The 15,129-nt window shown below is 33.0% G+C and overlaps 1 protein-coding gene across 1 annotated transcript; it reads right to left on the bottom strand.

Moving 5' to 3' along the window:
• Positions 1–514: 514 nt before the first annotated feature.
• LOC125845679 (pyrophosphate-energized vacuolar membrane proton pump-like) lies at positions 515–1,379 on the bottom strand. The gene is made up of 2 exons (XM_049525222.1): positions 1,023–1,379; positions 515–613 (listed from the first exon to the last, which is right to left on the bottom strand). The coding sequence occupies exons 1-2, from the start codon at positions 1,377–1,379 to the stop codon at positions 515–517; spliced, it is 456 nt and encodes a 151-aa protein (XP_049381179.1).
• Between the last annotated feature and the right edge of the window lie 13,750 nt (positions 1,380–15,129).

The raw sequence follows: 15,129 nt of genomic DNA, 5'->3' as shown, positions 1-15,129 counted from the left end.
GCAAAAGTACTTTTAGAGACCATAAATGTTTTTAGAGACGGAATAGTTGATTGCGATGGGCTCCGTTAAAGGTCAATTGCGACGGGCTCCGTTAGCTGGTCCATAAATGTTTTTAGAGACGAAAGCAAAGCTGGTCGCAAAAGTACTTTTAGAGACCATATATCTCATCCCAAATAGTTGATTTTCTTCTTTAAAAACTAGTTATTTTCTGGTAATTAAATCCCTGTAGCGACGAGAAACTACCTCGTCGTAGATCACTTTTTTGTGACTAGTAGCTACCACATCCTATATTAACCTTTAAGGACGAGCAACATTTTTGGTCTCTAATTGACCACCAATGTTTCTTACATTTCGTATCACAAAATTAAAAATATTTATCAATAAACATAAGATTGCTATAAAAAGTCTTCAAGCAAAAGGCTGATAAAAATATAAAAATTGTGTCACATCCCATGATGTTAATTTCAATATTTTCTTAACAAAAAAGCTTAGCTTATCAACATCTCAAGCTAGACTATGATATCAAGTTTTGCATAACTTCCATAGCAAAATAATAATAGTCTTTTGCATCTTCTAAACTTGCATCTTGACTTGTAACTTCAATCTTCAAAATCTGTAAGTACAAAAATTTTGAAAAGACCATAAGTAACTATTGGTATAGATAAGGAGTAATATGTAAATTTTACACCAAAATTAGTTAAACTGCTTATCGCATAAAAACTCTAAAACTCAGCGAGAGCATGCGTTGTATCAAGAGAAGACAATAGAGGCAATTCTGCAAGGAACTAGTAGCAGCATGATAGAGGTCTGATTTTAGATCTAAATTCTGATCAATTACAGTTGCTGAACCTTTCTAGTTAAGAAATGTGAAGGACACATCTAATTGGAAAGAAATTTTATGGACATCAGGAAACACTTAATTTGCCACTGATTAGCATTTGAGACTGTATGAATTAGATGGTAGCATAATTGGATAAACATAGCGAGGTTAATGCTACAGATTAGAAGGAGACTTATCTAACCTTGCCAATTGCAGTTGTTGTGTTCCCAGCAGCATCAAGAGCATCAATCCTTTCACGAATGCTATGGCTCATTCCAGCCATCTCTGCAATACCACCAGCATTGTCGCTGATAGGGCCATATGCATCTATTGCGAGCCCAGTGGCTATAGTGCTAAGCATTCCTAGAACAGCATCTGCAATGCCATACATAGTAGCTAAGCTGAAGCTCACGTATATAGAAGCAGCAATGGCAAATATGGGAATGATAACAGATTTATATCCAAGAATCAATCCAAATATTACATTTGTCGCAGCACCAGTCTTGCAAGAATCTGCCACTTCTTGTACTGGACTGCAAGATTTTGTAATAGTAGACATTAAGAACATAGATCAGATACTACATAACTTTCCCCCTCCCCAAAATAAAAAAGAAAAAGAGACAAATAACAGGCATAAACACAATGTTGCTAGATGCTCTTAGATTATAAAAGTACTGAAAAAAGAGTTCAACTGTTTTCTATCAGAACTTCAAGTCTAAAACGTCCTATCAGAACTTCAAGTCTAAAATTTCAAATCTGAACCAAATTCGTTCATGACTGAAATTTGTTATGGTTTACTCGTAGTCGTAGAGTTTCCTATCAGAACTTCAACTGTCTATTTAGTAGTGTATCACAAGTCTAAATCGTCTATAATTTTCAAATCTATAGGTCTTGATGTAGAAGGTTGGGAAGCAAAAACAGATTGCATTCGATAGTGTATCACAAGTCTAAAAGGTCTACAGATTGGATTCACAATGATTGCATTAAATCCTAGAGAACTATCGATTGCATTCACACTGACTTTTATATCCTAAAACTTCCTTGTTAAAGAGAACCATTACGTATAGCTATGAATTGAGTCAGTTCTGGTTAAATTATTCCATCTAGAAAGAACCATGATGATGAAACAATGGTGGACTATGAGTGGAAAATTACGATCATCAATATGTTATCAACAATGAACTAGAAAATTGGGAAGCTGAAATGAGATGTTCTTCAATGAGATACCACACTGTAGGGAGTTGTTATCGACAATGAACTGTAAAATGAGGGCCTAAAATGAGATATGCTTGCAATAATTATAGAAATGTAAGCCACCATGCAGAAATTCTTCAACTATATGACGATTTAAAGAAAATGGACCAAACACATCTCCACTACTACCATGATGAATGCAGAATTTGTACTTCAGAAATAACTGTACATGTAGAAAATAAAAAACAGAGGAAAAACACATGCATGCAACTGTACATGAAGAATTTTTTTTTTTTGATAATACATGTAGATTAATAATCTCTCTAATAGGCTTGGTACTAATATGATGAAACATCTTCAACTTAGCTCGGTTTTCTATATTTCTACTGCTTCTTTCATGTATTATTAATTGAAAGGAAATTGAAATTGATACCTGACCACCCAAAACCATCCATTCTATTTGACACAAAGCTACAAAATTGAATCTTAAAGACACAAGCTTAATAGTCTGGTATCTATGCAATTAAAATCTCAATAGTTTTGAAAAAACTTACTTGATTTGACTTTTTTGATGTATTTCTTAAGTTGATTGGTAAATGGAGGAAATGGAGTCTTAATTTTCACATAGGCTAGCTTTAGAACCATAAAGTTCCTGTGTATCACTCCCTTTTGTTGACTAGAAGACGTGATTAAGTTTGTAAGTTCTTGTTCTCATCCCTTTCTTACGGCACCTGGAGAATGGAAGAAGGTGCTCAGACCACAACTCATCAACAAATAGATAAAAGATAATAAATTGACTAGAAGATGGACATAGTATTTTACTTTCTTCTCTCATACTCGAAATAGCATAATTCAAGAACTTTTTCACCTCATCTAAGTAGGCTTGGTCGACTCAATTTTCAAGAAAAAGTTGCATCCATTGCTTACTAGGTGCCATAACCTTGGAGAATACATAAAAATTAGATTAAGAAAATATGAAGGATAAGAAAAATCTTAAGATGAACATAATTTGTGATTCAGTAATTGGATTTGATTTAAAACATACAAAGCAAAAGGTTTATTATACATACAGTGAAATTTCTTAGTTGACATTTGTAAAAAAAAAATTAAAGTAGTTTTCTTAACTCATTATTCATGCTATATCTTCAGTCATCCATTACTTGAAGTATTTTTCAATGTCAAAACAGTTAGAAATAACAATTCAGATGAGATATACTACTCTACGATTGCTTTCGATAAAAAAAATAGACTCATATTGCTGCAACACTTAGTTGAATCTTTTTCCGTCTAAAAGCTACTTAAAATCTATTATTTAAAGTTGTTTTGGTTAATTTGTGGAGATTCAGTTAGACAAGAATGGAGGAATATATGGTGCAGCTATATATTAGAATGTATCTTATTGAAAAATCTCGAGTTTCCCAAGTTAAAACCCCAAATGAAACAATCACTGTTTCTACCTTCTATGTGCAGTACTATGGGAGGTAATTTGTATCAATTCAATTGCTTTTTACATCTTTCATTAGTTCGAGTTAATTTGATTCTAAAATTAGGATCGATTCTTTAGATTAAGATGCCATGTTACAGAGCATATTGAAAAACATGAGGGTTGAAAATCTTCACTACAATTTTAGACACACACAATACACTGATATGATCTTTTATATTAGATAACTATTCAATGGTGTGATTGAAATTCCTAATTTATTCTAGTTAGATAGAAATCTGTTAGGAATCAGTGGCACGTTACTACGCACGTGGATAAGTTTAAACAACTTTAACCACTTTTCCCGTCTTCTCTGTCAGCCTTAAAAGTTGAACAATAGCTCACTTGTTATTCAAGATGGATTTCTCAAGTTTAATACCACTCGCTCTAGCTTCTATCACAACATTATTTTAGCTCATTGAGTTGCACGGCCTCTGTTCAAGAAAAGTTCACTATTCTCTAACTATTTAGGAACACTAAGTTCTCCTACGATTGATCCCCTTCATTTTTGGGATCTTATCACACTACAAACTTAAATCTATTTTAAAATAAATGAGTAGCTTATCTTAGAGAATAACAGTAACCTGAACAAGAAGAAAAACTCGAACAAAAAAGTTACACGAAGCGAACAAAAAACACACCAAATTAGAGAACAAAATAAAAATCAACTCGCGAAAGAGGCGGCATACCTAAGATTATAGTCGACAGAAAACATAGATTCAGTTTGACAAGAATGGAAGAATCTATGTTGTTGCTATTAGAACTTATGTTTTTGAAAGATCTCGAGTTTTCAAAGTTTCAAACCCAAATGGAACTATCATTGTTTCTACCTTTTATGTGCAACACCATAGGAGGTAATTTGCATCAGTTCTAGTTGATTAGATTGTAAACTACAATTGATTCTTTAGACATACACAATACACTATGATATGATCCATTTATATTAGATAATTTTATAAGTGCAATTGCAATTCCTAATTTTTCTTTAGTTAGATAGAAATCTGTTAGGAATTAGTGGCACGTTACTACAAACATTAATTTGTTTTTAACAACTTCAACCACTTTTTCCGCCTTCTCTGTTAGCCTTAAAAGTGAACAATAGTTCACTTGTTATTCAAGATGGATTTATCAAATGTAATACAACCCATTCTATCTTCTATCAGAACATGATTTTAGCTCATTGAGCTGCGAGTGCCTCTGTTCAAGAAAAGTTCCCTGTTCTCTTATTATTTAGGAACACTAAGTTCTTCTACGATTGATCCCCTTCATTTTTGGGATCTTATCACACTACAAACTTAAATCTATTTTGAAATAGACGAGCAGCTTAACTAATAGAAGAAGAGTAACCTGAACAAGAAGAGTAACTCGAGGAAATCAAACAACACACCGAATAAGAGAAGAAAATAAAAATCAACTCGCGAAAGAGGAGGCATACCTAAGATTATATTAGTCAGAAAACATATATTCAGTTTGACAAGAATGGAAGAATATATGATGCTACTATTGGAACTTATCTTCTTGAAAGATCTCGAGTTCTAAAAGTTTCAAACCCAAATGGAACTACCATTGTTTCTACCTTATATGTGCAATACCATAGGAGGTAATTTGCATCGGTTCGAGTTAATTATACTGTAAAATAATATAATTGATTTTTTAGACACACACAATACACTATGATATGATCCATTTATATTAAATAACTTTATAATAGTGCAATTGCAATTCCTAATTTATTCTAGTTAGATAGAAATCTGTTAGGAATTAGTGGCGCGTTACTACGCAAGTGGAGAATTTTTAACAACTTCAACCACTTTTCCCACCTTCTATGCTGGCCTTAAAAGTTGAACAATTTTTCACTTGTTATTCAAGATGGATTTCTCAAGTTTAATACAACTCGCTCTATCTTCTATCAGAACATTATTTGTTCTCATTGAGCTGCGAGTGCCTCTGTTCAAGAAAAATTCACTATTCTCTTACTATTTAGGAACACTAACTTCTCCACTATTGATCCTCTTCATTTTTGGGATCTTATCACATTACAAACTTAAATCTATTTTAAAATACACGAGCAGCTTATCTAAGAGAAGAAGAGTAACTTGAACAAGAAGAGTAGCTCAAACAAGAAGAGTAACTCGAAGAAAACAAACAACACACCGAATTAGAGAAGAAAATAAAAATCAACTCGCAAAAGAGGAGCCATACCTAAGATTATAGTAGACAGAAAAAATATATTCAGTTTGACATGAATGGAAGAATATATGGTGCTAATCGAGTTTTCCATGTTTCAAACCCAAATGGAACTGTAATTGTTTCTGCCTTTGATATGCAACACCATAGGAGGTAATTTGCATCAGTTCGGGTTAATTAGATTGTAAAATATAATTGATTCTTTAGACATACACAATACACTATGATATGATCCATTTATATTAGATAACTTTATAATAGTGCAATTGCAATTCTTAATTTTTTTTAGTTAGATAGAAATCTGTTAGGAACTAGTGGCACGTGACTACGCACATGGATCTGTTGAACAACTGCAACTATTTTCTTTCACTGTAAGACTAAAAATCGGAACAATACTTCACTTGTAATTCATAATGGATTTCTCAAGTTTAATACAACTCTCTATATCGTCTCTCAAACACTATTTTAGTTCATTTAGCTGCGATTTCTACTGTTCAAGAACTGTTAGGAACACTCTATTCTCTTAGGATTGATCCCTTTCATATTTTGGATCTTATCACAGCACAAACTTTAATATACTTTAAAAAACGACCAGCTAATCCAAATGTAAAAGAGTAAATCAAACAAGAGGAGTTACAAATCGCATAAAACAAACAAAAAATCATATTTAGAGACGAAAAGAATCAACTCACGAAGGTGGGCATACCTGAGATTCGAGTAAGATAGAAACTAAAGATTGAGTTGAGATCGCTGCTAGGCCGACCTGTGCTTCCTCTGTTTTGAGAAAACGCAGATGAAATTCTAAGAGCTACGATCTATGCTAAGATCGCTGCTAGGCAGATGCTGATAGGGTTTTCTTACTCGTGACAATGTTTTGAGAAACAAAGCGTTTTTTGTCTTTGTTTTTTTAGAATTTTAATTACACTTATGTTTTGTCTCTAAGTTTTGGTGAAACTAAGATTTTCTTTAATATTCAATTTGTAGCCGCACTTTCTCTCCAGGAGACCCCTAAATTAGTATTTGGGACTAGTTATTAATTTCTTTGGAGACTAGATTTAGTACCTTCACTAAAAGATACATAATTAAGGACCGAAAAAAAATCTCGTCCCAATACATATACTTTCAGAGACAGGATTATTAACTCGTCCCTAAATGTTGGTCTTAAATGAAGCTTTTTCTTGTAGTGCAAATTGAAGTTGGGAATGCTGAAACTAAACTGAATAGATCCTGCCTGAAGCAATCAACCCTCTCATAACTATGCAAATGGAGCAGGTATCCTTGCTTTTCAGTTATGTATGTTTTAGGAAATTCAGTCTCATACCTTTTGTAGGTATACACACATGGCAAAAGGGCCAAAGGAAAAGGGAGGTCAGGACAGATTTAGGCAATCACATTCAACCTACAGAGAGGGACATGGTCCGTTCTCGAAGGTTAGCACTCTTAACATTGCATTTTGAATTATACATGAGAACCGTTGCAATTGCCACGTGTCTGATCGTTGTGCCATCTTTTGAATACCAAGATGACACTTGCTTCCACAGGATACACTCTTCCACTTCCCTTGTACTCCAATTTCTTTCCATCTCTCCAGAAAATTCAATTTCCCTTCCTATAATCAGAAAAATTCAAAACCTTTTTTTTCTCCTCTCTCTCAAGAACCTTCAAAATGTTTAAACTGTTGTTCTTACTGGAGAACTTTTTGATAAAGAAATTTTTGAGTGTGAAGAGGGACCAAGTTCATCAAGCAAAAAGGAAAAAAGTGAAAAAATAATGTTCAAAAGGAAAATGTTGACATTCTGAGAACTCAACATATTATGAATAGAAGGGTGTCTGATTTTTAAAAAAAAATGATGAAAAAAAAATTGAAATGGTTCCTTAATTATTGATCTATTCATCTCGGAGGCTTTGAGTAAGTTTAATCTTAATAATCCTTCTGTCATGAGAAACTCAGGCTTGATATGAAAGTTGTGACAGCTGCTCTTGCTAACAGGGATACTAAAATAGTTTGTTTGAAGGCTTGGCTTCTGGAGGAACAATCAGAGGGACCAGGTTGGAAAAAAAAACTGGCAGCCCTGAAGGTTGGCAGCAAAGCATGCTGAACTTTAAGAGAAGCTTCTAAAAACCATGCTAAGGGATATGTTCTACTAATTCTATTCTTTTCATCCCTTGCTCCTAAGCCATCCCCTCTCTCCCTAAATTCCCATGTCAGTCCTCATTCTTCTTTTATATCAAAACTCAGTGGGTATTGCCTTGGTTCTCATTCATAATGATGTTTGCAATGCTTCGATGGCTGATATTTTATTTGTGAATGAAAAATGTCTTGTTTCTACTGACTTGTCTCATTATTTTATTCATTTTTACTCATGCTCAGTGTTGCCCAAGTGGCCATGAATTGGCTTCAACTATATTTCTGGCAACTTGGTTTACTGCTTTATTTTTTATGATGTCAAAAGGGGGAAGATTGTAAGGGTGATGGTAATCAATGATGACATGGTCATGTCGATAGGGGGAAGAAGTGCTACTTAAGAGGACATGGTCATGCTGATAGGGGGAATAAGTGCTACTTGAAGAGGATATGGCCATGCCGATAGGGGGAAGAAGTTGAAAAAGTTTGTCATTATCAAAAAAAGGGAAATGCTATTTTGTTGTTGATGTGAAGGATTGATGATTTGACAAACTTCGGGAATGATGCAAAAAGGGGACCACTCCAGTTACCTCAAGAGGCATGCTGATAGGGGGAACTGTTGAAAGGGGGAAGAAGAGTTAGGGATCTAACAAGGGACCAGATCCTTGTTATTAGGACTAACGACAGGGTAAATGAATGAATAAACTCAATGTGAGGAATATTTGTATGTCATCATCAAAAAGGAGGGAAATGTTATATTCTAGGTGTTTTGATGATCCTTACAAATGCAGAGTCTAACAAGGGACCAGATCCAGGAAAGGGTCTCTGGTATTGGGACTGATGAAAGGGGTAATGAATGAATAAACTCATCATAAGGATTATTTTTGTGTCTTCATCAAAAATGGGGAAAATGTTATATTCTAGGTGTTTTGTTGATCCTCACAAATGCAAGGACCTGGTCCTTGGAAGAGTACCTCCGTCCAGATTAAAAGTGGTGCACAACTATAAAGCTATCTTTACAGTTGTCTTGTCAGGTTGGTTGGTGAGATGTGTAGCGTACTTCACCAACAGGAAAGGTGGACGGAGTTGTTTGTTTAAGTGGTCAAAACCCGTGTTGGTAACTGATATATACAACAATAAACAAACAACATTATTCATTCAAGAAGAGAGAAAGCTAGCAAGTCTTTTTCAAGAACTCAAACAACAAAGAACACAGCAAGGGACCTAGTCCCGAAAAGTTTGCGTACGAGAAAAGGACAAAAAAACATCTGTCAAAAAGCTGCCAACTTTGATGTGGTTAGTGCACAGCTTTTCATGACAACAGACTCTCAGCCAATAGCCTCTTCTCAAGGGTTTGTGTCCACTTTGATATAGTCTCTTCTCCAAAACACAAACTTAAGATTTTGGCAAACCAAAACTCACAAGCTTAAAAAGAAAAAGCCATCTTCAAGGAAGAACAGTACTCATACTCAACAAAAGGATCTAATAAAATGATGAAGCATCTTTGTTGAGTTTGAGTTTTGTGTCTATCATTTTATAGGTTTTTGCATCTTGAAAATTCTCAAACATACAAGAAAAGACCATCTTGGTGAAGTATTCTCCGGCAAGCACAACAAGGACCTGATCGAGCTGCAACCGTTAGAGTGTGTCTTAGGAACTATACTTCCGTGCTTATATTGTAAATCAGTTCCTAATCTATAAAGGATTCAGATCTTTTGTTTCAGTTTCTAAAAGTCTACATCAGTTAAGGTTGACTGATTTAGTAGGCAACATGGTTGTTGCTTAGTCAAATTCTAAGTTATTTGGGGTTAGATAGCTTAGTGGGCAGTGTTGTATCTGCTTAGTTGAATTCTAAATCATCTAAGAGTTAGGTGGTTTAGTGGGCAACATTGTTGTTGATTAGTTAAAGTCTAAATCGTCCAGAGGGTGGTGGTTTAGTGGGCAACCTGTGTGTTGCTTAGTTGAAGTCTAAGTTGTCTAGTGGTGATAGCTTAGTGGGTAGTGTGGTATCTGCTTAGGCTCTTCAAGTAATAGAGTTATTACTTGGTTGTGAGATTTATAACTTCTTCTCACGTTGGCTGTAACTGTGGTTCACGTTTGCTTAAAGAAGATTAGTGAAACAGTTGAAAATCCTGTGAGACAGGTCGTGGTTTTACTCCCTTGAGCAAGGAGGTTTCCACGTAAAATCCTTGTGCAGATTTTACCTTCAGCTATTTACTTTCTGCACTTATTTCAGCTATTGTTCTTGCTGAGTCAAGGGACCTGGTCAATTGACGTATAGTGGATGCTGACTACTGCATGTGCTTACATTTTGTTCTTACTGTGTCAAGGGACCTAGTCTATTAGTGGACGCCTATATTCTATCAAACAGAATATAGTGCAATTCTTGCACTCAAGCGTACAGTTTAAAGACTTATCACAAGAGGATCCACAGGCTCAATCTCCAAAAAAAATTGGAGATTGCTAATATTTATATATTAGAGAGTGTCTCATCTACTAATTCCAATCAGTACATTGATTGCAAGATACTTTCCAATTAGAAAGACAACTACGTTAAGGAGTGAAATCTTGGGGTTCAAGTATAAAGAAGGTGGATGTTTAATTTCCCCAAGCATGAGAATGTTTCAATCGACTTTGCTGAGTTTTCCTTACCACCATCAAATGAATGAAGTTGAAAAAACTTATAAGGAATTGGTACTATTCCTTATGCAATGTTTGCTTTTTTGAAAAATTAAAAATAACATATATGGCATATTTTTAAAGAAAAAATCTGTCTAGAAAATATCCTTCATAAATATAGTGGAAAGGATGTGAAAAAAGTTTCGAGGGGTAATTGTGTCTTTACCCAAGTTGATGCAAGCATTAAAATTTGTGCATTGCTAATATCATGGTTTTCTATATATTAGTTATACATATGATAATACCAAATAGAGTGAAGCATTAGTTATACATAGGTTGAAAAAGTTTATCAAACAAGGTATTAGTAATACACATAACTAATGAATGTATTATTTTTTTTCTAACGCATCCTGCCAAACGATCCCGAACACTTCATAAAGAATCAATAAAGCCTCAATTTACCTTAATCGGAGCTCAAATGGTCAAATTATGAATTTTTCCTTCCGCGACACCTCCTAACGATCCCAATCTGATAAAATACATAATTTGGTGTCCTAACGATCCCAATCTGATAAAATACATAATTTACATTAGTATATGAGTCTGCAGACACCAAACATTGCTATACTTCTATCTCAGTCCCAAAAAGTCAACCTCGAGCCCTAAGGTCAAAACAGTAAAAAAAAATTATCACAAAATTAGGTTACCCATATTCCATAAGCACTAAATATTAAAAATCACTCGATCAATTTTCATCCATGAATCGATAATCAAATCAAGAACTTTTATTTTCTTAAATGTAGGACTTAAAACCTCAACTTTCTCCAACCAAATCATGAGTACTGCGTTAATAAATTTAAGTGATCATTGAAAATCGTAAACATAATAGTTATAATCTTATCCTCTCTTTTGATACGAGAAAAATTTCACAAAAATCTCCCGAATTTGAGCTTCCTAGCTCCCAACAATCGATTTTGATAAATGGTGCAGAGTCTAAATTTTAATACACTAGGATTTTCGCATTTGCAACCTTCCCTTCACATTTTTTATCATCTTTGATTTCGAGTCGCACGTTCACCTACTTCAATCAGTTTCGGGTGAGATGTCATAATATAAGCATATACTAAGATAGTCTTTTTTGTACCAGTCATGTTTGTTTTACATTGAGGCTATGATTTAACTTTTGTGGCCTATAAAATGATGCTTTGAGGTGAATAAAAGTCATCAGAACATCTCAAATAGCATGATATTTGTCTTTTGTTCTTATTCCTTAGAATTCATGTAAAAGAACCCTCGAAATCTCCCCTCCCACTTGTATTATTCCTTTCATATTAGAAAATTGTATTCTTGTATTGAACCACCATCTTGGTGTTTTAGCTTAAAGGAAATGAATTTGATTGGCCTAAATCCACTTATCTTTGACTCCTTTTAACAAATTTTACTGTTAATCAAACTAACGATTTTTTGAGTAAACACCAACTTCTCATTGACCAGACAATTTTGTCATATTTCGTCAAGTACCTTGTAATCGCTGAAGATAAAGGTAGACACAATTCTTCTTTCACGGTCCAAAAGCTCACTCATTCTTTCCAATCTCAGCTCCTTTGCTCACAATCGCGGTTACTAATCTCAACAAGCCACAAATTGTAACACATATTTAAAACGAAGGATGATTTGATACATTTATCTTCACTAGTCTGTCCAAAGTAAAAAAATGTCACACTAATTTATCATTATAACTCACTGAGGTTTATCTTACAATTAGTATGAACAATAATAGTGTTTTTTTTCTTTAAGGATATGATTAAGACTTTGACCAATAACTTTATGACTCAACTTATCATAATATTGGGAAAATGCATAAGTACCCCCCCAGCCTATACCCGAAATCCCAGAGACACACCTAACCTTTACTAAGGTCCTATTACCCCCCGAACTTATTTTATATGTAATATTCTACCCCTTTTTGGCCTATGTGGCATTGTCTTGTGGGCCCATCGCATGTTGACATTTTTTTCGAGGATAGTGCCACGTAGGCCAAAAAGGGGTAGAATATTATAGATAAATTAAGTTCAGGGGGGTAATAGGACCTTTGTAAAGGTTAGGTGTGTCTCTGGGATTTCGGACATAGGCTGGGGGTACTTATGCATTTTCCCTATTAATGTAGAAAGTTTCATGCAAGTTTTTATGTCCACATTTACCTTACAGTAAAGATGAGCACTCATGTTAAAACAAGTGGCCGTAAAAAATTAGTCAACAATAAAAGCTACTTTTGGTTAACTTTTCACTTTTTCTTGGGTCATTCTTATTAGGAATTGTCCTGAATTTTTAATCTTATTTGGTAACTACATAATTGTATTTTAATTCAATAAAGAATTTTTAGTACAAGAAATTCTTGATAGAAAAAGCTATTTTATATAGATATTCTTTTCTTGAAGAAAAAGTTTGAACATCTATAAATTAAATATTAATTTTCTTTCCATAACCACACAATAGCATCCATAGTTTTTGTCTATTAGAGCATTTTGATCAAGGAAAGATTAATCTCTCTATAATTTCAATAGTTTCTTTTAGATTAGTTTTTCATATTTAGGTCATGAATCAACCAAAATCATATCACAAAGTATTTTTTATATTATTTTTTGTCCTCTGATTTACCATCGGCATGTAGATGGTTCAAAATAGGTAGAAAACTTGGTTCAATATGATTTCAAATCAAGTTACGATCAATTTCGCAATAATAAAGATTTTGTCTAGAATACTACATGTGGAGATAAAATTTCAGTCATATTTTTGTTGTTGCATCTTAAAAACTAAATTATTTTTGAATCATGTTTAATCCATAATGATTTTAACATTATTTTTTAATCATGATAACCAACGAAAATTATGTGTAGAACAAAGATTTAAAAAAAATCAAAACATTCAGGCCAAGAAGAGATTTAATTTATTTGAATTTATCCTAAAATTTCTACCTTATTTGATTCCACCCAATTGTGTTTTTAATTCAAAAAATTATCTTGGTAAAAAAGAAACTCTCAATGGAAAACAACTCTTTATATCTATCATTTTTTTTGAAGAAAAAGTTTGAAGTTTTATAAATTGAATACCAGTTTTTCCCGTAAGAACATAGTAACACGATTTCTATCTCATTAAACCCCAAAAAATAGTTATTTAGAGAGTTTTAGTTAATTAGGAAGAGACCGTTCTCTCTATAGTCTTGATATTTTCTTTTATGTTAGCTTCTCATATGTAGGTCATGAATTGATGTGTGCTATGATTTGCAATTATTAACTTTCGTATGATATTTTGTTATTTCGATTCCAACAATTCTCTCGAGTCTCGGCTCTTGTTGCATAAATTTTTGAGGTTGAAAGTTGAAAGTTGAAAATTTGAGTTTTTGAAATTGTGATTTTGAGAACTTAAAATTGTATTTGAATATGCATTTTACTTAGAAATAAAATTTGTGAAATTTTTCCGTGATCAATTTTCGGATATTTGAAGATCAAATTTTAAAAAATTCAATCCAAAATGTATTGCCAAAAGTTGAACTGAATGAGTTTTTATTTATTTCATACTATAAAATAAAAAATAAAAAAAATTGTCTATGTCAAAGGCTAAAAAGGGGGTTGTTTTATTAAAGTGATATAAATAGTGAAGTTTGGCTAAATGACATCAAATTCAGTCCCGTAAATTCAGAAGGCATTGTCTAGTAATCATGTAAGTGCACGTCTTTCAAGCAATTAAAAATTAATTAATGCAAAGAGGAAAGTGATTAGGAATTTTTCTAAAGTAGGAAGATTTTTTTATACATGATAATTAAACTAGCCTTTAGTAGTCTAAACCATTTAAAATAAAATAATGCAATAGCACTAGGACCACTACAAGCACCACCTCAAGTAAACAAACATTTCCTCTTCTTCTTATCTTTGTAAAAATAAATGTAAGAAAATTTAATCCCAATTAAAATGGATATTTGTTCAATGTAAGGTTATTGCCAAAAGATTGATAAAAGAAAGAAAAAGAGAAAAGATAAAACAGTTTGGTTATATTAATTTTGGTTTAACAAGTGCCAAGTTTAATTAAATTTTCAAGGATACACTAAAAGCAAAACAAAAATTAATATATTAATAACTCTATGAAACCTACATAGGAGTATATTGTATCTACTTGAACTTCACAAACGGCTAAAAGAACTTCATGTTGGATTGTGTGTCAATATCAAATTATTCGAGTCTTAAATGAAATAAAACAGCCTTAGAATGAGCATATTATTGTGGCATTATATTATGCTAGGAAAAAATAAATATTTTTTTTAGCTTTGTGAACTGTGTCTAATAGTTTTGTTGGGACCTTAAATATGTGTTAATAAATTTATTCAATTTTAAGTATACATTATTGAATTTGGATCTGGTAAATCAAATCCATTGTAGCTAAATTCTTCTCTCGAGATTATAACATAGTCGTAATTCCTTTCTTCTATTTTTTCAAATAATCTTAATATACCTTCTTTCTTTTGCACAAATATGTTCGACTTGTTCTTAGACAAATTAAACATTATACTATATCTATACTACTAATTCCTTCCTTGTATTTTCTTCAAATAATCTTAAGATACCTTCTTCCTGGACACAAGTATTTTGAATTTATGCAATCATTATTTTCTTTCCCTCAAAGTTAAGTTCCTCTTCAATAAATAAA

The sequence above is a fragment of the Solanum stenotomum genome, chromosome 11 (assembly GCF_019186545.1).
Source record: "Solanum stenotomum isolate F172 chromosome 11, ASM1918654v1, whole genome shotgun sequence".
NCBI classification, from domain to species: domain Eukaryota; kingdom Viridiplantae; phylum Streptophyta; class Magnoliopsida; order Solanales; family Solanaceae; genus Solanum; species Solanum stenotomum.
The sequence above is the reverse complement of the archived record's forward strand: the minus strand, read 5'-3'. Positions and strand labels throughout refer to the sequence as shown.